The sequence below is a fragment of the Pleuronectes platessa genome, chromosome 17 (genome assembly GCF_947347685.1).
Source record: "Pleuronectes platessa chromosome 17, fPlePla1.1, whole genome shotgun sequence".
Lineage (NCBI taxonomy): Eukaryota > Metazoa > Chordata > Actinopteri > Pleuronectiformes > Pleuronectidae > Pleuronectes > Pleuronectes platessa.
The window spans coordinates 21,192,923-21,215,815 of NC_070642.1; the positions used below are offsets into that span (position 1 = coordinate 21,192,923).

General features: G+C 43.1%; 1 protein-coding gene across 1 annotated transcript in view; it reads left to right on the top strand.

The window, feature by feature from the left end:
• Window positions 1-22,886, top strand: part of fam184ab (family with sequence similarity 184 member Ab) — an 80,120-nt gene extending 57,234 nt beyond the window's left edge. The window contains exons 14-23 of the mRNA XM_053445228.1: window positions 415-627; window positions 4,006-4,159; window positions 5,498-5,625; window positions 8,856-9,040; window positions 11,265-11,411; window positions 15,695-15,812; window positions 16,734-16,838; window positions 18,020-18,112; window positions 18,176-18,285; window positions 21,969-22,886. Coding sequence (XP_053301203.1) covers window positions 415-627; window positions 4,006-4,159; window positions 5,498-5,625; window positions 8,856-9,040; window positions 11,265-11,411; window positions 15,695-15,812; window positions 16,734-16,838; window positions 18,020-18,112; window positions 18,176-18,285; window positions 21,969-22,050 — 1,335 coding nt within the window. The 3' untranslated portion in view covers window positions 22,051-22,886. The remainder of the gene's footprint in view (window positions 1-414; window positions 628-4,005; window positions 4,160-5,497; window positions 5,626-8,855; window positions 9,041-11,264; window positions 11,412-15,694; window positions 15,813-16,733; window positions 16,839-18,019; window positions 18,113-18,175; window positions 18,286-21,968) is intronic.
• The last annotated feature ends 7 nt before the right edge of the window (window positions 22,887-22,893 follow it).

Consider the following 22,893-nt stretch of genomic DNA (forward strand, 5'->3'; position numbering starts at 1 on the left):
GTGCTGATAATGTATTTGTTTCATTACAGCGTTAGCTAGAGTTCATTATGCACTGCAGTGAGGTGCAGAAAAATGGATTTGTGAAAAAGATAAAAATCTCTTTCTGCTGGAAGCTTTAAGAGGAGCAAACATCTTAATGTGGCTTTATTTGTTTAAAGCCTAATTGACTGCCACCCCTGTGTTAGCCCTCCGCTGTTCTGCTGCGCTGCACCAAACATGCTGCTCCCTGGAGACGGCAACTCTTCCTCACTCCTCCTCCTCCTCCTCCTCCTCCTCCTCCTGCTGCTGCCTCCTTCATTTATCCCTCCAGTTCTCCTGCTAACATGCTAATCTGTAGCCCCGGTGCCTCGTTCCACTCAGGAACACTCTCAATCTTTTACTCCGGTGACATTTACCTCCTCTGTTCCCCCTCAGATCTCCCTGCTGAAGCAGAGTCTGGAGATGCAGCTGTCCCAGTCGCAGTCGTCGCTCCAGCAGCTGCAGCACCAGTTCACCCAGGAGAGGGAGCACCTGAGGATGCAGCTGGACGAGCTGCAGACGGAGCACCAGAGGCGACAGCACCGTCTGCAGGAGGTGCACTGCTGCGCCATGCAGGACCAGGAGCGCACCAGGAAGCGTGACCTGAAGGTGGGTGGTGGGGAACACACACACACACACAGACGCACACACACATTCATCAACAGATATGATCCATTAAACACCAGTGGGAGCTCACATGTAAAGGAATAATTATGTTTATTTTCAGGGTTTCGCACCAAATCACCCAAAACCTTTGAAATGATCTTCCTTCCTTTGTTTGCATCTTGTTTGTTTTGTCTTCTCCGCCTGTTGTTGGTTCATTAATATGTTTCCTGTTGTGTAATTCAATAGTTCAAACAGTCGAGATGAACTTAGCAATGGCTGTTACTCTTAATAGTGACATCAAACCAATCAAGCAACTGGAGACATCTGAAATCCCCGGAACAACTAAACTCCCCATTAAATCATGAAGTTTGCTAGGATCCATATTTTTGAAACGCAAACAGCTACTTTCTGTAATTACACGCAATATTAATTTCAACGAATCAAGAGCCAGTCTGAGAAGCGACTCCAGAGAAGTGACATTTTAATCCACTGGCGTCTCGTCAGAGTCGAGGTCAGTCGGGCGGCGAGTCGCTGAAGAGACATCTCCTCGTTTCCTCTGGTTCCTGTCAGAACGTGCACTAACACAACGTGCACAAACACAACGTGCACAAACACAACGTGCACAAACACAACGTGCACAAACACAACGTGCACGCTCCTCGAGGATCCAAGAAAACGTTCCTCAACTCTAATCCTCTACTTTCACAGTGAAGGTCGATTCGGATCACATTTCCAAAATCCATTCCCCGACTCAGACGCTGTAATTTGCGTTAATGCTCGAGTCAGAATGGAGGTCGGAAAACGCCGTCCTGGTGATTTTGTGTGGTTTTTTTTGGCAACGGTTGTGTGTCTGTGTGCAGGAGAAGGATCACATCAGTGTCACACAACGACCGACTGCTCTGACAAACATGCTCCTCGCCGTTATCTCTCCTCGCCTCCTGCTCGCCCCCACTCGCTCGCCACAGCTGTAAAGAAAACACACCAACATTTTCATCACCCACTCAGAGTCGTGTGTGTTGTGTCACAGTTTCAGTTTTTTTTGTGTGTGTGTGTGGCAGGAGGAATGAAGTCTTTAAAAGCTTGGGGGGGGGGGGGGAGGGAGAGAGGGAAAAACTCAATTATCCAGAGTGGAGGCATTAGAGGGCTGATTTGTGTGCGTGTGCGCTTTATGTGTTTGGGTGGAAGGAGGAACATTCACATTCAGTGGCGTCAACTGTTCACACTTCACAGTGATATCCAGGGAGTAATAAAGTTGGTACAAATCCCTGCTACACACAAACACACACACACACACACAAACAAACACACACACATTGGGTTCACATTAGTTCTTTTGGATTTGCTTCTACAAAAAGCTGCAAACAGAAGTGGAGTCTGTGCAGGAAGCCATCGACAGACCATTGATTCTCTCCTCGTCTTATTTCTACGACTCATGCCGAGTTTATTTGAGTAACTTTTTGTTACTGTAATAAAATTGACTATGTATATTACTCAGAATCAACTTTCACCCAGACCAACGATAAAGAAGGACAACACATCTTTCTCCCACACGCGTCTCCGGAGCTTTCTCAAATTCAAGTTCAATTTTCGACTCCAAAGAAATTTGATGAAAATAAGTTTGTGAGTAAAGACAGTTCAGAATTAAATTTGACTTTTTGAATCTTTGAGTTTCGTAGATCTGAATCCTGATCTGCGTTTTAAACCAACATTAAAAACAGGACTTTTTCCTTGATGGTATTTGGAAACTTGGAAAAGGTTTGCAGATATTTATATATATACTATAGGAAGAGGAGGAGGAGGAGGAAGAGGAAGAGGAAGAGGAGGAGGAGGAGGAGGAGGACATGAATGGAGCCACGTTACAGTCAATTTATAATTATAGGATCCACTGTGATGAGGAGGAATTAATGTTCTGCCTTTATTTACAGATATAGAAGGTCTAGTTCTCTGACCGACCCACTGTACAAAAGAACCAATGATCAATTCTAATGGATCAGAGCTCAGCAGCCACGTCCTGATTCTGTGACCGAACCTCCAGCTGCTGATGTGATTTAATGGACAAAGGACTTTATTCTCCCTCCGCTCCCTCACGTCTTTCCATAAATGATCTGCACCTCTGTGGTTTTGAATCTGTGACCATAAAACCAGCTCGAGTGCCACGTCCACACCGAGTCGGACACACATCTGAATATTCAGCAGCTTGGTTCTTTCCCCTGAATCGTTTCCCTCAGGCGTCTCATGTCGGAGCATTAAGACGCCGCAGATGTTCCCGTCGACCATTCCATGAATAATCATTTTATTATCATCTTCTTTTCCCTTCTTGATGGTTTCTAGTTATAATTTGGCAAAATGGCATCGTAATATTTTTCCCCGGCGAAGAAAAACAAGTTAAACTCAGCGTGAGCGGCAATTCTCCTCGTCCACGAAAGTGCGCTGTTAGTTCTTTGTGTAATTATGGAAATGAGATCTGAGCCCTGTTGAATATTCTGAGACGGAAATAGCAGCTGTGTTTTCACATTTTCTTCATTTAATGCATTTTGAAAATAGAAATATTTTAACTGTTAGTCTCCTGAACTGAATTAAATTGCGTATTTAAACATGTGCATTTTAGGACTTGGGTTATTTTACGGTTTGCTAATGAGGTGATAATTGAAAAATCAGATTTAGTCGGGTGGTGGGAATTAGCAAACACACAACGCCAGGTTTTAATTTGTGGTTCACACAAATACAAAAAAAGAATCGCTGTGTGATGTAAGTGTAAGTGTGTGTGTGTGTGTCTGTGTGCGTGTGTGTGTTTAGAGGTTGAACATGAATCGATTAAAACCCTGTCAATGATTTATGGAAATGTTTTGATTAGCCGTCCAATTTTTCTTAAACTTAGTTTCTCAAAAACTTTGCTGCAGAAATGTGTTATTGTTTAAATTTGTTTTTTTAATGATTTAAATATATTTTGACTTTGCAGTTCGCTTAGAAAATGATTTCCAGCGAAGTTTAGTTTCAGTCGAGGTCGTTCTGGAAAATGACTTTGTTGAAAAACCTTTAAGTGATTTATATTTTCTCCTCGGCTGATGAATCACTTTGTTTCAAACTCTGTGAATTGATCGTCCTGTTTTCTCTCCTTCGTCCTCGTTGATGAAGGAGAAACTGTTCGAATACAGGATTTAAAAACTGAGGCTAAAACACTTCCTTATCTTTCTCTGCCTCTCTTTTTCAATCCCTTTTCTCTTTGCTTCTTTTCCTCCCATCACGTCTCCCCCTCCTCTCACACTGCTTCTCTTCTATCTGTCTCAATTCTTCCTCTACCCCACTTTCCCCTCTCTTCCCCCTCTCTCCCTGTCCTCCCCACCCACCCGGCTCATCCCCCCCCCCCCCCCCCTCCACCAGGATCTGGAGGAGCGTCTCCGTCACCACCACCACGCGGAGCTGCAGTCGATCAGAGAGGCTCATCGTCACAGCCTGGAGACGCTGAAGCAGCAATCAGAGCAGGAGCTGCAGACGCTGCGCTTCGAGCTGGAGGACGAGGGCAAGGCCATGCTCGGTACGTGTGCACTCATCTGTACAGACCCCATACAGAACTTTATTCATATAATATCAACTTTATCCACGAGTCTGAATCCTATCTGACGTCACTCTGCATTTAGTAAAACCTCATCTCTGCAGTAGGACTTGTTTTTGGATCTTAACCCGGGTGAATATGGACTTTAGAGATGGTTCAACATGATCCTGATGTTTCAAACTTGAGGTTTTACTCATTAATACGCAGCTTTAACAAATAACATATCAGGGAAACAACTTCAGATTTGAATTCTGTGCTGCCAGTGGGACATTTCCTTCATTTCATGTTATTTATGTCTTTATTTCAGATTTTCTGGTTCATAATTGACACCATAACTAAAGTGTTCAGAACAATATGGACCTAAGAGGAGAGAAATTAAATCAAAGTGTTTTATGGAGTGTCTCATTGTAAAGTCACGTATATTAACCACCACAAAAATTCCATTCTGAAAACTAGAATTATGGTTTTATGCTGAATTAGTCCCTCAGACACGATGCAGAGTTTAATAGCATTTCTATAAATAACTGTTATATCATTACATTTGGTTTTTATTATTCTCTTCAACATCTTTTTCTTTTCAGTACAGTGGGAAATGAAAGATAATTGGATGTTTGATTTGCACAGAAATAAACTTTAAAAAATCCAAAAGTGTTTGTCCAGTTAAACGAGGAAATCAGCCGAACTTTAAAAGTTTAACATTCACCTGAATATCTCTCAAAGTGTCTCAGTCGGTCTCACCCGGCTCTTCTGTGATAAATGCTCTTCCATTAACCTCTCCCCCCCCCCCCCGACACTGGAGAGCCGCTTCCATCCATCGCTCGCTCCCCCACATCCTGACATCATTTCATTACCTCTCTCTCTCTCTCTCTCACCCTCACCCTCCTCTCCCTGTGTGTGGTTTCTATGTGTTTTCATTCTCCATGTTAATAACCCGAGAGCAGCAGAGAGACTCTTTCTCCGGCTGCGTCTCTTGTGTTGCACTCGAGCAGGAAGGTGATAACCGCTCCCTCTCTCAGCCTGTTTGCAGTAAAAGGTGTCTGATGGAGTGAGGATAAAAAGGCCACTCGGGTAAAGGCAGCGCAGGCACTTTTTCTTTATGTGCAAAGTTAAAAAAGACTTTAAGGAAAAAATGCCTTCTGTGGCTAATGAGCACTTTCTGCTGGAGGACCAAAGGTCGGTCGAGGCTTTTCTCCAAATCGGAAACTCGCAGAAAAAAAGCTGTATTTCCTCCCGTGTGTGATATTTCCTTTAAAAAAGTGAAATGAGGTTTAATTTGTGCCCTTTTGCTTCCATCCCCCCCCCCCCCCCCCCCCCCGTCAGCCTCCCTGCGCTCGGAGCTGAACCACATCCACGCGTCGGCCATCGAGCACCTGAGACAAACCCACCAGCAGGAGGCCGCCGCTGCTAAGGCCGAGCTGGAGAAGACGCTGGAGAACAACCGGGCACAGGTATGGAAAATTTAAACTGGTTTTATCGCTGATGGACTTTCCCAGTGGTTTAAGTCTTTAAATTACCACAGCGACATATCAGCATTAGTTTTAAAGAGGGTGTTTTACAATCAGCCAGAATTAGTGCTGAAGTGATTAGTCAACAGACACACACATAGACACACACACAGACACACACACAGACACACATTACCCGAGAGGTCACCCTGTTTCCATATAAATCTTCCTAATCACCCCCGACACCAGTGGCTCCCGTCTCATCTTCTTGTCGTGCAGATGTTCAGATGTTCTGGCAGGAGATGAACATCTGGTTCTCTTTGCAGCATCCGTCCCTCTCCTCTCTATTTGTCGAGGCGACAGGAAACCTCAGGCCACCGGCTCGTGTAGAGCAGAGATATTTCTCCCGGCGTTTGCCTCTCAGGACACAGACGAGCTGAACAAACACACACAGACACACACACACACACACACACACACAAACACACACAGCCATTACGTGGAGTCGCTGACAGGCATCACAGCGACTGAGAAGAGAAGTGGTTGAAGAATGTTGCACTTTCCAGGAGGAATGGACGAGAGGATTCTTCTCTTCTCAGCTCAAATCCTTGTTTTTCAGTTTGCAGGGACGAGGTCACGATGATGAACAAAAGCTCATCTTAAAGCTTCTATATGTCTAAAGCTGGTGAAACCGATTAACTGATGAAATTATGAACTGTGAGTGACACGCAAGGACAATAAGTTAGATGATGTTATGCACGGATCCACCAGCAGGGGAGGATCTGTCTGTGGAAGTCGTGTGGACTGAAACCGTCTGTGAGGAGAATCAGACGCCTCGTTCTGAGACAGATTAGAGGGATGAATGTGTTCACTCACTCAGAACGACCCACTGAGGAGGTTGTAAAAACTGAAATGGCCCTTGATAGGAACAACGGTCAGTTGAGCCTCAGGTGTCGGTCGACTCCTTCAGTGTCTTCTAGGTACGTTCACCACACGGAGCCTCGGGACGTTAGTCACTTCATTATGTCCTGTGTGGACACGTCAGAGGACATTAGTGCTTTAATTAGTAATGAACGACATCGGTTTATAGGTTTAATGGTCACAGATTCTCTAACTGGGAATAAAGCTCAGTGATCTCAGTAGAGCTCGTACCTCGGTCCCCTTCAGTCCAATCAGGCTGCACCGTCTCTCACTTCCACTCTCCAACATTCACTCAGGTCAAAGGTCACGTCGACCTCATATGAGAATGAAACTGTACTTGCTTTGCGGAGGTATAAAAACCACGATGCAGTATTTCAAGCGATGACACTGAATAAATACTTTTTCCTGACGTTAGTGTCTGGAACCTTTTCTGTTTACTCGGTGCAGGAAAGAATCAGAGACGGATTTTGAGGGCGGACAACAAAGGACTTGAATCTGGAACGTGGCGGTTCCATTGCGTGTGTTGGACAGAACACATCACTATTCAGCAGGTCTAATTTAGAAGGAGCGTCATCCTCCCTGTCCTCCCTCATCCTCCCGTTCTGAGGTTGTTTGTCTATGACTCTAAATAATCCAACAGATTTCATCACACAGCTTCTAATCCACCCAGTTGATCAATAGTTCAAGTTTAAAATCAAAGGATTTATCAACGTCAATGTAGAATTCACACAAACCGAGACGTGGGGTGTTTGTGTTTGTGTTTGTGTTTGTGTTGAAGTCTTTGTTTATCGTATCGGAGGCAGAGTGACACACAGAAACTTCCCCGAGCTGAGTCATCAGGGTGGAGGAGCTCGGCGGCAGATTGTCGTCACGCTGTGTTAAATAATGTTTTCATTCCTCCAATTAGTAAACAGACGGGAGGAAGAGGCTGATGAAGGAGGGCGGGGGGGGGGGGGGGGGGGTCTGGTTCGTGCTCAGGTTGGGATCAGTCGGATCAATCGTCTGATCGTCAGAGTCCATCTATCTGCTCTGTTTCTATAATAGTGTTTTATCAATGCAGGGTTATGGATCATTACATTTTCACATATTTCACCTTTTGCTTTCCTTATTTATTGATACAAGCTTTAAAGATAAATGTGATGTCTGTACGATTGATTTAGAGAAGCTGATTAATTGGGGAAATAATTATCAATCAATAAATCAATCAAAAGTTATTTGATGCTATAAAAAACTTCTCGATTGACAGATGAGACCAGTGACTCGGCACAAGACGGCAGATTTAACGTCTTTATTTTCAAACTATGTCGACAGCCCATGAATTAAGTAAAGACCAGAAAAGGAAAAACAATATGATAAGATCACATTCATGTGAACGGTATTTTATAAACAACCAGTGTTATATAGAGCTATTATATACTGTCAATCAAACTGGATGGATCACACTGACCAGCTAATATCATTTATGAAGAATAAAAGTCCTGACATGAGGAAATCACCCCCCCGCTTGGTCCAGAGTCTGGACCATGCTAATGCGTCGGCTCGATAAATATTTGAAAACCTGATTTATTCATTATGACTTAAAAATGGAAACAGAAAGGGTCTGACAAAAAAAGACCCCAGAAAAAAAGAGGTGGACGATTTCACTTCTTATTTCAGAGAGAGAACGGACGGAGCGAGTGAGAAGTGAAGACAGGACGACGGGACGAGAGGACAGATAAATCTCAGTGTCCTGAAACACCCACAGGCTGTTGACTCGTCTGTCACAAGCGTCAACATCCATCTGGAAAATAGAACCAGATAAATCACAACAGTTTTCAAACTCCCTGAAATGAACCAATCCTCTCGTCTCTTTATTCTTCTCCTCTCGTTCTCGTTCCCTCGTTTTTGTGCCTCCTCTCCCTCTCGACTTTGACGAGATGGAAAATGAGATTAATCACATTTTAGGTCAGGTTCATTTCTTATATACCTTAATACAAAATGAGAAAATGACCAAAATCAGACCTTTAAACCAAATGGAAAGTTTATTATGATCAACACAACTTCCGTCATCCAGAATAACCTATTTAAACAGCCCTTAAATGAAAAATTTGAAATAGAAACCAGTGTTTTTCTCCAATATTCAGCAGTAAACTCTTCTGGTTCAGGAAGCAGAGGATCATGGGTAATATCCACTGTTCGGTTGAGCTCAACACATCGATAGATTCACAGAGATTGTTATTAAAACATGAAGTTAATCGAGGACAGCTGAACCCTGCAGGGACATCGACTCCTCAAAACACAGAATTAAAAATATTCTTCATCTTGGTTCTCAGGAGCGTGAGCTGCTGGGCCGGATGAGCGAGCTGCAGGAGGAGGTCTCCAGGAGGAAGAGCCACATCGCTCAGCTGGACCACCAGATCCACACCCTCAACGAGAACATCAGCACGCTGACCAAAGAGCTGGAGCTCAAGGGCAAGGAGGTGCTGAAGATCCGCAGCGAGGCCAATCAGCAGATAAGGTGAGAGTCGAAAGAAATCTGCCTCCCGACACATTTCAAACTCACCAATCAACAAGTTACACCTTTTTTATTAAAGATGTAAACAAACTAACAAAGTGTAAACAGCTCAGAAAACCATTGATATCATGAACAACACGTTATCACCGACATTTGAAGATTGACCGAATATTTAAATCCCAAAATGTCCTAGTGCAGAAGATAAACATTAAATAAAGATGAGGCCAAAGCGTCTCAACCGCCCCCTGGTGGCTGGCTGCAGTATTGTTAATAAACCCCATCTCCTCCATGTTAGTGGATGGGGGATGGATCAAATACCTCAAAGATGGTTTCTCTCTTGTTAGGGAGTTGTTATCACACTGATCATGTTTCTGATAAGATTGGTTTTAATTAATAAAAAGGTATTTTATGAGGTGAAACGTGAAATGATTGACAGCTGACACCGACTCACGATTGGTCAGCTGGGGGCTTGATGCCACTGCACAGACTCCAAACGACGTCCTCGCCACTAGATGGCAGCGTTTGTATCGTTGACTTCATTCGAGTTGTGTCGTCCATCTTTGTTTCCTGTCTGTTGTTGAAACACATCTCCCCCCCCCCCCCCCCCCCCCGCTCGCTTCTGTCAGGAGAGGGAATTTGCTGAATTAGATTTTGCTGATTTTATTTGGGGGAATGATCGTCTCTGCAGCTCGGCTCTCATCCAGTCAAAATGAAAATAGACCAAGATGAAAAGAAGGGGAGGGGGGGGGGGAGAAAAGACAGAACGAGGCAAATACGCCTCTCTCTCTCTCTCTCTCTCACACACACACACACACACAGTCTCCCTCTCTCTGTCGGGTGTCAGGAGTCCATAGATTCCGAGATGTGAAGGTTATTCGGGGTAAAATCAGAATGGAATCTATAATCACCTCGTTCCCTTCGGCAAGTTATGAATTTTTTAAAAAGCTGTCCGGCTAATGTGGTCCAGCTGCTCTCTAGCATTCAAGAGTGTGTGAGTGTGTGTGTGTGTGTGTGTGTGTGTGTGTGTGTGTGTGTGTGTGTGTGTGTGTGTGTGTGTGTGTGTGTGTGTGTGTGTGTGTGTGTGTGTGCTGTCTCTTTGACGGCTGCTCCCATGATGCTTTGCTCTCCACCATATATTCCTCCCTGAGTATGTATATCCATTTCTCTCTCTCTCTCTCTCTCTCTCTCTCTCTTTCTCTCGCCCTCCACTGAAATCCTAATGCGCAGCACATCTCTCCCTCCGTTACATAATGCTCTCTCTCTCTCTCTCTCTCTCTCTCTCTCTCTCTCCCTCTCCCTCCCTCTCTCCCCCCCGTCTGAATCCTGGTCACAGGGATAAAAATAGGCAGATAAATAAATAAAGAGGGAGAGGGAGAGAGAGAGGGAGAGAGAGAGAGAGAGGGAGATAAGATGTGCACCCCTCAGGGAAACTTGGCCCAGTCAGAGTGAGAGGCAGACAGAAATCCATGTTTCTCCTCCATCCTCCCTCCTCCATCCCATCCTCCCTCTCATCTTCCTCCCTTTCATCCACCCGCCCCCCCCCCCCCTCGCTTCTCTATTATCATCTTTTATTCCCTGTCTCCATCATCCCCCTCCACGTTCAGCTCATTTCCTCCCACAGCAAAAAAAAAACCTTCTATCCTGGCAAATTGAACACACGTCATCATATGAATAATTCATCGCATCATCTAAACACTTTTACCAAATATGTTTTTGCATAATGAATTCAACAAGTCGACACGTACTTGTCAGATTTCGCACTCGGGTCAAACAGCATCTCTGTCTCGGTTCATTCACTTCATCTCAGTTATTTTTTGCTCAGACCCACATGACTCACACTCCTGTCACATTAACATTCACAGTATGTTTTCATAGGAGCATATGTTCATGGAATTCACTCTGCCTCCGTTCTCTAATCTCAGCAGCAGAATCCATCGTGTTCGCTTCTCCTGCGAGAGGCTGCAGGTCCTGATTGAGACTTAAAGGGAAATGTCAGCCGTTTATGAGATAAATAAATGAAACTGTATGAAGTCTGACACATGCAAGTCAAGTCAAAGTGATTAAGCATCATGTACAGAGCCTTGAGATAAGACAAAATAAAGCATTAAAAAAACTAGAAGGGAAGTAGAAGTAGAAGTAGAGCCCATACCCCCGCAAACTACTTTATACTTTAAGTATTCAAACCTTGATTTCTCTCAGAAACTCAAATGTTCTTCTCTCTCCTCAGGGTTCATGAACAAGAGCTGATGAAGAGGCACGATCGGGAGCTGGGCGAGATGAACGCCGTGCACAGCCGGGAGACGCAGAACATGCTGTCAGACTTCAACAAGGCCCAGGAAGTGCTCAAAGACAAGATCTCCGCCCTGCAGATACTGTATGTACACACTGTAAACACCCACTGTGTGTGATGTCTTCAAACAGGCAGAAGAACGTTTGTCTCACTCTTTAAACTCTAAATTGCCGCGATCACGGGGTCAACGTGCTTGTCCCAGATCAGATAATCGTGGGTTGTCAGGTGTCGAGTGGAAGCAGAAAGCAGCCGACACGTTTCCTCTGGGGAGAGATAACCGGCGTTTACACCTGCTTGAACTCTCCTGGCTCCTGTTTGCTCCTCCACAGATTTTACTTTTCATCCAAATCCTCCACCAAAATGACGAGGGACCGTGAAATGTCTAAAAACGAGTCTCTTCCTGTTTGTCACTGCAGCGTAGACAATCAGGGAATATTCACTCACATTCAGTCGTTGTTCATACGGGACTATTTATATTTCCATGTGCGTCAGGTGGAGTATAAATAAGACGGGGGCGTGATGAAGTATTTTCTTCTCAGATAATCATATTGCTTGTGTCACACGTTGTAAACAGCGTCACCACGGAACTGGCTCAGCTTGAAAAGGCCGAGGCCTCGATCTGCACCTGAGCCAAACTCCTCGGGAAAAATAATGTATTCCGTTTTCAAAACAAAGCAACACAAAGATAACACAACGCCGTGAAATCAGGGGGTAAAAATAGAGGCGCGACAATCCCAGGCATTGTCTCGTCGAGTCGGTTCTATTCATTCAGCTCCAGATCGTGACAGAAGAGATCTCAGGGCTTTAAGCAGAATTCTTCAAGTGGAGTAAAATGTAGTTTATTAAACACTGACCTCCCCCCCAGTGCTTCATAGTAACTGTACAAAGTAGATTGAGACACGTGATGCTCATATTTTAATTTGTGTTATTTCATGAAAAGGTTTTTATGCTCTAACGTTCAGAAAACACATCACTTTCTATGATTATCACATTAGTCTGGTTCAAATAATCACCTATGGGCTGAAACATGGCTCCGTGCTATTTATTCCAATAAAAAACACATTAGTTTAAATGATATTTAATTCATATTCAATGAAACCGTTATTTCAAATTATTCCACATAGGAAGTCCTGAGCTGGAGAACTTCATAGATAATGCATGAAGATGCTTCCCCTTCACATGAGGTGATATAGAATCTAATTAGTGGGAGGAGATTTATATCAGTGGAAGCTGAGGAGAGGTTAGATGTTGAGGTGTGAGGGATGCGTTCCTCTACAGAGAGAACCAAGGGAGACGAGCTCATGTTCAGGAGAAGATGGATGCAGCAGGAGAAGGAGGACAGACGTGTTTTTTCTGTTTTGCTGCCGAACCACCAGAGAGAGAGTTCTGGAGTTAAAGAGGAGGTGAAGGAAGAAAAAGAGGAGAGGAAGCCTCAGTGCAGCACATGCTGAGATGTGTCTGTGATTCAGAGACGGGCAGAGAGAGAGAGAGAGAGCATCCTCCTCACAGCTGACCTCCTTTCACTGTCATTCCGCTGAGAGCAGAGCGCCACCTGCTGCACGGGAGAGGATCTACAGGCAGAGACATGTTCCTCAGCCTCATTAATCATCTAACTTACCCTCTAGGTCAAATACATGAGTCTGAACTCAAAGTGTAAAAAGTATCTGGTCCCAGTTTGAAGGAAAGTTCAGTGAACGATGTTCCAGACTAAACATGACGTCATTGGACTGTGTGTGTTACTTCCACCAGGTTTCTGGGGCAGCTCACTTCTCATGGTCAGCAGTTTTTTGACTAGTTTATCCACTAATTTGAGATTTTCAGGGACTTTCCCCTGAGACGATCCTCTTATCTAATTAATTAAGGCACAGATCTGTCTTAACCACCGGACTCCTTCTGCCTAATTAATCACTGTGGTGACGATAGCCCCCCCCCAACCCCCAACCCCCTGTCCCAATAAACATCTCTCCCTGAGCAGCCACTGAGAACATCTCGCCATTAAAGCTTCATTAATATATACATGTAAAAGTTTGGTCCAGAGTTTGGGTGTAACAACTCGTCCTCCGAGCAATGAAAGAAGTCTTTGTGGTTCTTTGGGTTTTAGTTGTGAAGAAAACTAGGGTTTCAATGTACAGTCACTTCAGTTTGTGTGTTTCTGTTCAAATCAAACTTCTGGAATCCTGAAATCTTTTTCTGTAGATTCTTAAATGTCAAATCAGGGCAAAAAGTGTATTAAACTACACATAACCTCAGCATTGATGATCTGGCTGCTACAGAATATTCTCACTACATTTAAATCTGAATTTAGCCCGTGTTAGAGACAGAGGCTGAATAGAGGAGCTTCAGCAATAGCCGGTCTGAGGGAAAGTGATGTTGTCTGAACATCAGAGCATGAAAACCTTTTACAGTAAGAACACTAATTTAAATAATGGAACAGAATATGTCTCCTTTAAGTCGCACCAGCTTAGAAAGGGCTGTGTGGACACTTATTTCCTCAGAGCAGGTGGTGCAGCCCACGAGCCGCAATTCATCCTGGAGAAGAAAGCACAGGAACTTTGGGCGACATTGGAGGAAATTTATGAAAGTGAACAACCCCTCTGTTGTTTCTGTTTGCCACACAAATCAGCACAAAGCCCCTACAGGGAGGTAGCTGTCTCTGGCAGGTGTAGATAACACTACGCTGCTTTTCCAGCCTTTTTACAGGCGGTAATTTATTGTTTTAGTTGTGTTGTTGTTGTTGTTGTTTTTTATGGAATGTACAGTATCACCTGTACCAAGTCTCCTGGAAATCCGTTAAGTAGCTTTGGCATAATCCTGCCGACAAACAAAGAAACCAAACCGAAAACCAAATGTCCTTGAAGGTAGAAACAAACATGTTTTTATAGTGAAAAGCAGCTTTGAGAGAAAGTGAGTGGAGCTGGAGGAAGAGAAGGTAACAGAGGCTTTACCCCTACAGCTTCTCTTCACTGTCCCTGTCTTTAGCTCCATTAGATTCCAGCACTGTGAGATTCAAAAGCTGCTTTCACATGTATCTAATGTGTCACTGGTTTGGTGCAGTTACACTGATGCAGGCGTAGACGTGTGTTTATGGACTATCTGTCTGATTCGCTCAAATATTCCTCTTTTCTTTGTTTCTACACGATATCACTCAGTTTTTGTCAAACCCCAAAGAGCCTCTGAAGCCTGAGCTGCAAAGAATGTTTGACAAAGCTAAGGAACCCGATGAATCAGCTGCTGGAGGAGCTGAGGAGGAGCTGAGGAGGACCAGCACAGCAGCAGACGTCCTGCAGATCAGGATGTGTTAGTGTCAGCGAGCAGGGCTTCAGTGGCCGCTCCTGCACAGTCCCACTGTTTGAGACCACAGATCATCAGGAAGACAAGCTGCTCTGGAGCTCTTTAAGAGAAGCTTGCTTTTCAAACTGTGGCATGAATGTCAGATCGGTGCCGCTCGGTGGTCTGCACGCTGGTGCTGAGGGAAGTGAGAGGCCGTGTCAGCTCCCTGGCACATGAGGCGTCTGTTGAACCACAAACAGTCGAACGATGCAGCGACAACTTGTGTGATCAGAAGGAACAAGTGTTGTTTACTGAGAGGATCTCAACTCTGCAGCAAAAAGAAAACAACAATCCAGACTCCAAAGAACTTCTCAATAACTTCTTTCTTTCTTCTTCTGCCTTTAACTTTTTAAATAATATAGATTCTCTGAGATATTTAAATATCTATATATCCTACTGTACTATTACAACGTCTAGAAATGAGTCATTTCCCAACAGTGTTATTTATGATTTGTTGTTTTTGGGCTTGAAGTTTGTGTTGCATGAGACAAAATGTCACCGGATGCGAAACGATTATATCTTCTTCGAGGCCAGTCGGAAGAAATAACAAAAATCCATTATAACGTTTTTGAAAGTTCTCATAACTCAACAACAACCTCCGGAGCTCCGCTGCAGCTCGAGATTTTAAATTACAGCCTTTAAATAGTTTTGTGATGAGAGGAGGAAGAGAAGGAGGAGGAGAAGGAGGAGAAGGAGGAGAAGGCCGGGGACGATCTCTGCTTTTATTGATCACAATAATGGAAACGGAAAAGCCACTAAATCACTCAACGTCTTTCTCCTTGCGGTGCAGACAGTTTAATTTTCATAACTCTTTCTTCCATCTGGTTCACATTTAATGAGTTTTCCCCCTGTGCTTGTATTTATACACACAGGCACTGATAAGGCTGCACTCACACAACATGATAAGATCTGTCTCCTCCTTAAGAGTTTGTCAGTGTTTTCTTCACTTTGCTTTTCTCGACAGACAAATCCCACGTGATGGATCTGAAGCTCGGAGGATTCATGTGTTTGTGTTCTCTGTGTGTCTCCTCACACAGGCTGGAGGGATCCGAGGATAAGTTCAGGAACAGGGAGAGTCGTCCTGAAGACCTGCAGATCATCGCTGAGCTGAGGGACATGGTCTCAGAGAGGGAGTCGCTGGTGAAGAAGCTGGTGGTGTGTAGCCAAGCTAAGATAAACTCCATACAGGATTCAAGTGTAAAGAGAACAATTATCATTCTGCTGTTTATTTTTCAGATCTCTGATGTCTTAGCGCATGATGATATTGTTTTTATTTATTGAAAAAAATCTGTTTTACTGGAGCAACTTGTTTAAATTGTCGACCAAAAGAACTGAAATCATTTTCCTGGCAATATGTTTGGAGCGTGTGATGTATGATCATGACATAAATGATAATCCTGAGGAAAAGAGACAGGACCCAGGACACAGCCCTGAGGTACACCACTTCTAATGAAGGTGTTTAATCATTACTCCACCTGAAAGACAGGATGAGGAAACACTCAAGGAGTTTTGAAATACATAATAAATTGAGATACGTCCTTACACTTTAGTCTTTCTGTATTCATGACCCTGATGTTAAGATTCAACTACAGCTTTGTTTGCTATCTTCAGAAAAGTCTGTGGATTAGTTTAGTGGTGAAGGACAACGACGCATCTGAAGCTCTTTTCAAAAAACGATTTCATTGCATCACATCGACGTGAACTTTCTGTTTATGACCCGGTGAGCTTCACGTCATTAACACTGCAATTTCCACTGGGTTTGTCAGGGACACGGCCGACAGTCGCTCAAGGCTACGCTGATCTAATCGTGTTTTAAAGGTGGCTTCATAACTCAGAGTACATTTGTCACGGTGCAGTGGAGCTGCCATCAAGGTTTCTGATTCACGAGCGCGTCTTTGCTTGATGTAAAAAGTTGAAATTGAGCGTTTGGAAGTCAGTTTAAGTTATAAAACCCGGATGGGAAGAATAATTTGACAGTTATAATGAATAAAAATGAATGTTTTGAAGCATCTTTATTTAAACCGGAGATGATTTTCAGACAGGTTCTCTGATTGTATCTTGACTCTCCTCCTCCAGGATGACAAGAAGTTCTACCAACTGGAGCTCGTCAACAGGGAGACCAACTTCAACAAGGTGTTCAACGCCAGCCCCAACGTGGGAGTCATCAACCCGCTCATCAAGGTAGGCCGAGACGTCCTGTGACACGACACACACACACACAGACACACACACACACACACACACTGATGACTCTACTGCACAGGAAAGATGATCTCCATCTCATCTCATATCCATCTGAGCCATGAATCCTTCTCTTCCTGTGGGTTGTAATGAAACCGTCTTTTATTAAATATAAATATGGGACAGATTTTACATTCACTGATTATATAAAACCAGCACATGTCTGTGTCCCAAGTACAAATGTAGCTCAATGAATTTAATCTCAGAACTAAAGGGGAACTGCTGCTTTCTTGTAAGTCTGTTGAATTAAACAAAATTCTACAATTTAATAGTTTCACGAGCTTTAAAGCCCCTGAAGACTTCAGTACATCTGTAAAACTTTACATATTTAATTACATTTTTAATGCGTATATCATTTAATATATCATGGTACATTTTGGGGGTAATTTGAAATGTGAATGTGAGTTTTTATCGTCAGCGGACGGAACTTCCAACAAATGTCCCACAAAAAAATACAGAAATCTCTTCTCTTGAAACAACCAAAACTGTTCGTGTCAGATCTCATCACTTGGTCAAGAAGCTGATTGATGAGAACAACTTTCAGGGTCTTTAAAGCTCCCAGTGCATTATGGGTAACATGATGTTTCAACCTCCACCGTGTGTCTGAGTCGAATGGTGCATGGTCAGTATCTAACTGTTGACGCCACCTCTCCTGTTCTATAACTTCCTGTATGTTGGTTCTTGCCGTCACGTGTATCCTTTCCACATATGTGTATATGTGTGTTCACCGCATTTTATTTGTGTGCGTTAATGTGCGCGTGATTCTTCCTCTGACGTTTTCCCTCCTGCTTTCCTTTGCTTTCCAAGCCATTTGTTGGTGTGAGATGTTTCCTGCTGTGACACATCTCTTCTCATCTGAGTTTCCATTCTGCTCAGGTGCTTAAAGGCCGAGTGACGCTCTGATCCACGTTTTTAAACCAAGTTAGCTCGCCGCTCGTTTCCTGTCTCTCTCGCCGCCTGGACTGTCCCGACCTCTCGAGCTCTCCCTCTTCTCCATTCGCCCTTTACTTCCTCCATTTCTTCTTATCCTTTGTTATTATTTTTTTTATTTTAAACTTCCCCTTTTCTCCTTTTTTGACCCTCGTGCCCCTCCCCTCCTTTTCTGTTTTGTTCCTGTGTAGCAAAAGAAAAAGAATGAGAAAACCGCAGCCAGCAGATTGAGCAGCTCTCCTAATCTCAGGGCTCTGGAGGCGGCGGGCATGGGCGTGGGCGTGGTGGGCACCGGGAGCGGGCTGCCCCCCCAGCCCCCACATCCCCCGCCCCCGCCCCCGGCCCAGCCCGGCCGTCTAGAGCCCATCCCCAACTCCCCCCTCCACCACCTTGAGTTCAACTCCAACAAACCTCTTCCCCCGCCGACCCCTCCCACCGAACCCAAGAAATTCATGAGGTGAGACCTTTTCCCGCCCGACGGGCAGCGAGCGGGTCGATCCATCCATCAATCATCAGTTAATTAGAGAATCCTGCGGGTTAGAGCGCTGAGAGCACTTTTAAGAATTTCGGTTTCATCATCGGGGTCAAACCTTGATCGTGGAAGTTTTATACTCGAGCCTCAAAGTAACAAAAAACTTCTGACTGAAGGAAATAACGTCTGATGTTTAACTTCTGTATCTTCCTGCTTAGTCGGGTGCTGTCAGAACCCATCAGGAGCTTGAGTTCATGATCATCAGGAGCTGACGAGTCTTCAAACGCTCTCAAGTGTCTCACGTGTTGTAAATGAACATGAACAAACACACTCTGGAGTTTCACCTCAAACTCTGCGTCTCACACACAAGAGCAGTTTCTCATCTACAGAAGACAAAAGTTACTCCCCCTGAAATCACAATTATCTAAAGTCAGATTCATCAGCTAACTAACTAAGCAATTAATTAATTAAGCAAAATGTTACCTTCCTGGGTCGGTCAAAGACATTGTCTCTGACTGGCTGTTTTATGTTTAACATAAGAATCTTGGAAAAGGATAAAATACACATGATGGCAACATGTATAATAAGATTCAGGGTAAAGCTAAATGTAGGTAAATAGTGAACTTCCTGCTCGTATTCTAAAACTTACATTCTACTTCACTTGCAGTTTGAAAAATACTAACGATCATTATTACATTTCTCAAATTCTGGAACAGGCAAAACAAACAAAAATATTCAGTTCATAACTTTTGCACTTATATTTATTTTGGATTTTAAAAATGTCCAACATCCAAACATACTTTTGTTAACTTCGACTTCCACATCTCACGGCTGCAAAGCTGTTTGAAAGCAAATCTTCCTGCTGAGTCATCGCAGCTCTTTCATAGTAAATATGTAGAACCTGAACATTAACATGAGAGTTTCATGAAGCTCCAAACAATGGCCTTGGAATACAAAAGGGGGCATGATCTTACTTTCTGTTCCTCCTCTGTCGGTCTGACCGTGTTCCGTGCGCATGCTGTTTCCCCTTTTTCTGTTCAGGACGTTGTTGTTTGTATTTGTCGTAACCTTTTTGTCATCATTTGTGAATCTGTTGTTGTTGTTGTTGGTTTTTTTGTCATCCTCATCCTCATCTGGATCTCAGCATGTTGCACACGCTGCACTCTTCCTCCTCGAGGCCAAATGGGATTTATCATTTATCAAAGTAAATAAAGTTTTTTTTTGTCGTGAGAACTTAACGTGACGTAAGAATCGTCTCTTGCTGTCGTGGACAGTCCTCTCTTTGTGTGGTGGTGTTTTATTTTGAAAACCTCAACAGCTGCTTCTCTGATTGGTCCCAGTGGTCTGAAGTGACGGGATGAGGAATTATCTAACATGCTTCTCACATGAATACATGCAGTGTGTGTGTATCTGCATGCAGGGAAGTGTGTTTTTTAAAAGCACTGTTCTTTACAGCATGTCAGGGTGCGTGAGAGTGTGAGTCTGTGTGTGTGTGTGTGTGTGTGTGTGTGTGTGTGTGTGTGTGTGAGAGCATGTTCTGGATATTTTTTAATCCATTGTGCTGCATGTGAGACGGGACGGCTGCTCTGTTGTGGTGGGACCTGCTTTTTACACCACAACACAAACACACACACGTTCATAAAGATCCTGGTTTTCTGAAGAACACACGTTAATACACAACAGTCACTGGATGAGGATGTCCCAGTTCTGCTCCGACGAATATTCCCAGTCTGACCAGTCGTTTCCACACTGACCCTGTTTCTGCTGAGTCATCAGCATGTTGTAAATCTGATCCTTTTAAAACGTTTAAACTGGAAAAAGCTTTAATTTGATGACAGTTGGTAGATAAATATTAGATTTAAGGCCCAGATTGTGTGAAACTGTAAATTACATTACATTATAATAAACTGTCCACTGGCCGGAGATGAAGCCAAAATATCCAGAATACAAACGCAGCATATTCCAGAATAATTTGATTCACTAATACACAGTAAACTGGTTTATATTAAGGTTATAAAACTCAGGTTTTAAACACCTACATGTATGAGATTATCACCCAAATCTAATTTTACTAGTTTTTCAGTGAATATAAGGACTTTTTAAAAATGCATCATTGTTATTTAATAGAAGATACAAGCAGCAGATGTGCTGTGCTGTAGAAATGTTGAATTAAAGTAGTGAATATATCACAGTTAATGTCTTATAGACTAAGAACTGTCTGAACTGTGACCGTGTTCAGCGTAAACATCGTTTATCAGACGGAACATATAGAAGAGATGCATTCTGGGAAGTAAAGAGCAGAAAATAACACTACAGACAGTAAATATTACCCTGAGGTTAAGGGACTGTTTGTATGGGAAGGGGCCAATTAGGGAAGTGGTTCCAGTGGTTGTTTGTTGTGATGGATGCTCACGCTCAAACTAATTAGTTTATAAAGTTTGTGAAGCTGCTTCTTTCCTCCCACTGAGGATTAGAATCCGGTTAAAGCTGCAGCTTCATGTCAGGTTCCTCTGGTTGTGAGAGGGAAACGTTTTGTTTACTGATGATGATGCTGCTGTTGTGAGTTTATGAGATAAAGCATGAATGTAAAATACAAAATGAACGCGTAGAAACTTTCCTGAGGTAACACGGTTTCCAATCTTCTCGTTAGAAACAAACTTTGGGGAAAGCTCAGGTTCTTTTCTCTCTTTTAATCTCATCTCATGGTTTTAACTCTGCAGATGAAGTTTGCTCAGACCATGACAAGTTATGGAAATCTATGTAGAAATCAAACATCACTTTACATCATAACTGTAATAAACTAAATTACCAAACAGGAGAAAACTAAAGGAAAGCGTCGACTCCTTCTGACGATCAAATATAAAACCATGAGCCACAGGTTTAAAGAAGTAAATGATGACGTTGCATGTTTGGAAACAAACAATAACTGGATTTATGTTAGAAAACGTTTGAATCCAAACTTGAGTGTAAACGTGACTCAGTGTTTGTGCTCTAATCTGCCGTGTGACTCTGCTGCCCCCGTGTGGACAGACAGCTCCTCCACGTTTTACATTCCTGTTCATCTTCAGGAATCTGTTGAGGACTGAACTGTAACTAAATTAAATCCAAATATAAACTTTACACACTGACTGACAGGAAGAGGTGTGGCCTGACGTGAGGCTGCAGCCAATTACAGCAGAGAACAGTGGACTGTTTTCGATACGGAAAATCAAACCAAACTTTATTAATACAGAACTTTACGACAAATCAAAGCAACTCAAAGAGTTTTAGACGTGATCGAGGAAACAAAGGTTCATGAATAAAAAATGTATTAAACATTTGGATTTAATGACCAATAAGCACTGGAGCCTGAACTAGAAATCCACAGTGTAAATATCCTCTGATACAAATCCTTCAAAATATTACTTAAATGTTTAAGCATCAAAAGTAAAAATACTTATTGTGTAGGAATATCGCCTTTAATTGAAAATAAACAATATATAAAGTACAAGAACTTGAATATTGAATTTCAGTACATCACTTGATTACCAAGTTTCTTTTTACTGCTTCATAATTCATCTTATCTTTCAATTATATGTGAAATGAAACTGTGGATTGCTCCCTGACTTTTCTTTCCCTTCCTTTATTTCTTGAATTGTTCTCCTGTCTGCGTGGCTCCCGTCCCGAAGCCCTCCTGAAACTAAGGACGCCTCCATCGACTCCCCGGACGCTCAGCGCCAGGAGTGGTTCGCTCAATACTTTTCCTTTTGATTGACCACGAACCTGCAAACACGAGGATTCAGCATGTCGACCCAACTTAAGAGAAAAAAAAGAGAATTAAAAACAGAAAAAAAAAATGAGAAAAACTGTTAAAACTATTTGTTCTTTATTGTCATTGGTTTGGGATCAATTCCCTTTGGATTCAGTCAACTGAAGCTGTGAGAGGAGGAACGACGTCGATGACCTGTCGGAACCCGAGGTCGTTCGTTTTCACGCCCGGTAGAAATGAGGATTCCACTTCCTGTGGTTGGCTGAGGTGAAGGTGAATTGAACCTGACGTCATCACTGATCTGATTCAACTGCTTGATTCTATCTGATTGTTTCACTGTGGACGAGTTTCTCTCTTAGTTACAGTGACATCAGTGCGTTCGATGTTTATTTCATTTCTTTACTTCTCAACTTATTTTGCAGTTTCTTTGGACTAGAGAATAAAACGAGTGGTGCATCATCATGCTGCTAATTGCCATTGTTGGACTACAGTAAGAAGTAAATATATATATATAAATATATATATATATATAAAAAGAAATCTATGGTAGGTTATTGTGCTCTCTTCGTACGTGGGCCAACTGCATACAGCCTGTCAGAGCTGGACGGCTGATCCAGGGCCAGCTCGCCTCCTCATTCACGGCGACATTTCACACGGGCCTGACCCTGGATCAGCTGCGGCGCTCTGACCCGCTCCATGAGTTAGGACGAAACCATCATGGCCAGTTTGTTACAGCTGCATAGAAGTTTCAGCAGATTTTGGTAGAATATTAAAACCTGTTTGTATGGTTGTCTGTCTCAACACAGATATAATGATGTCTCACCAATTTTAAAAACAAAAATAGC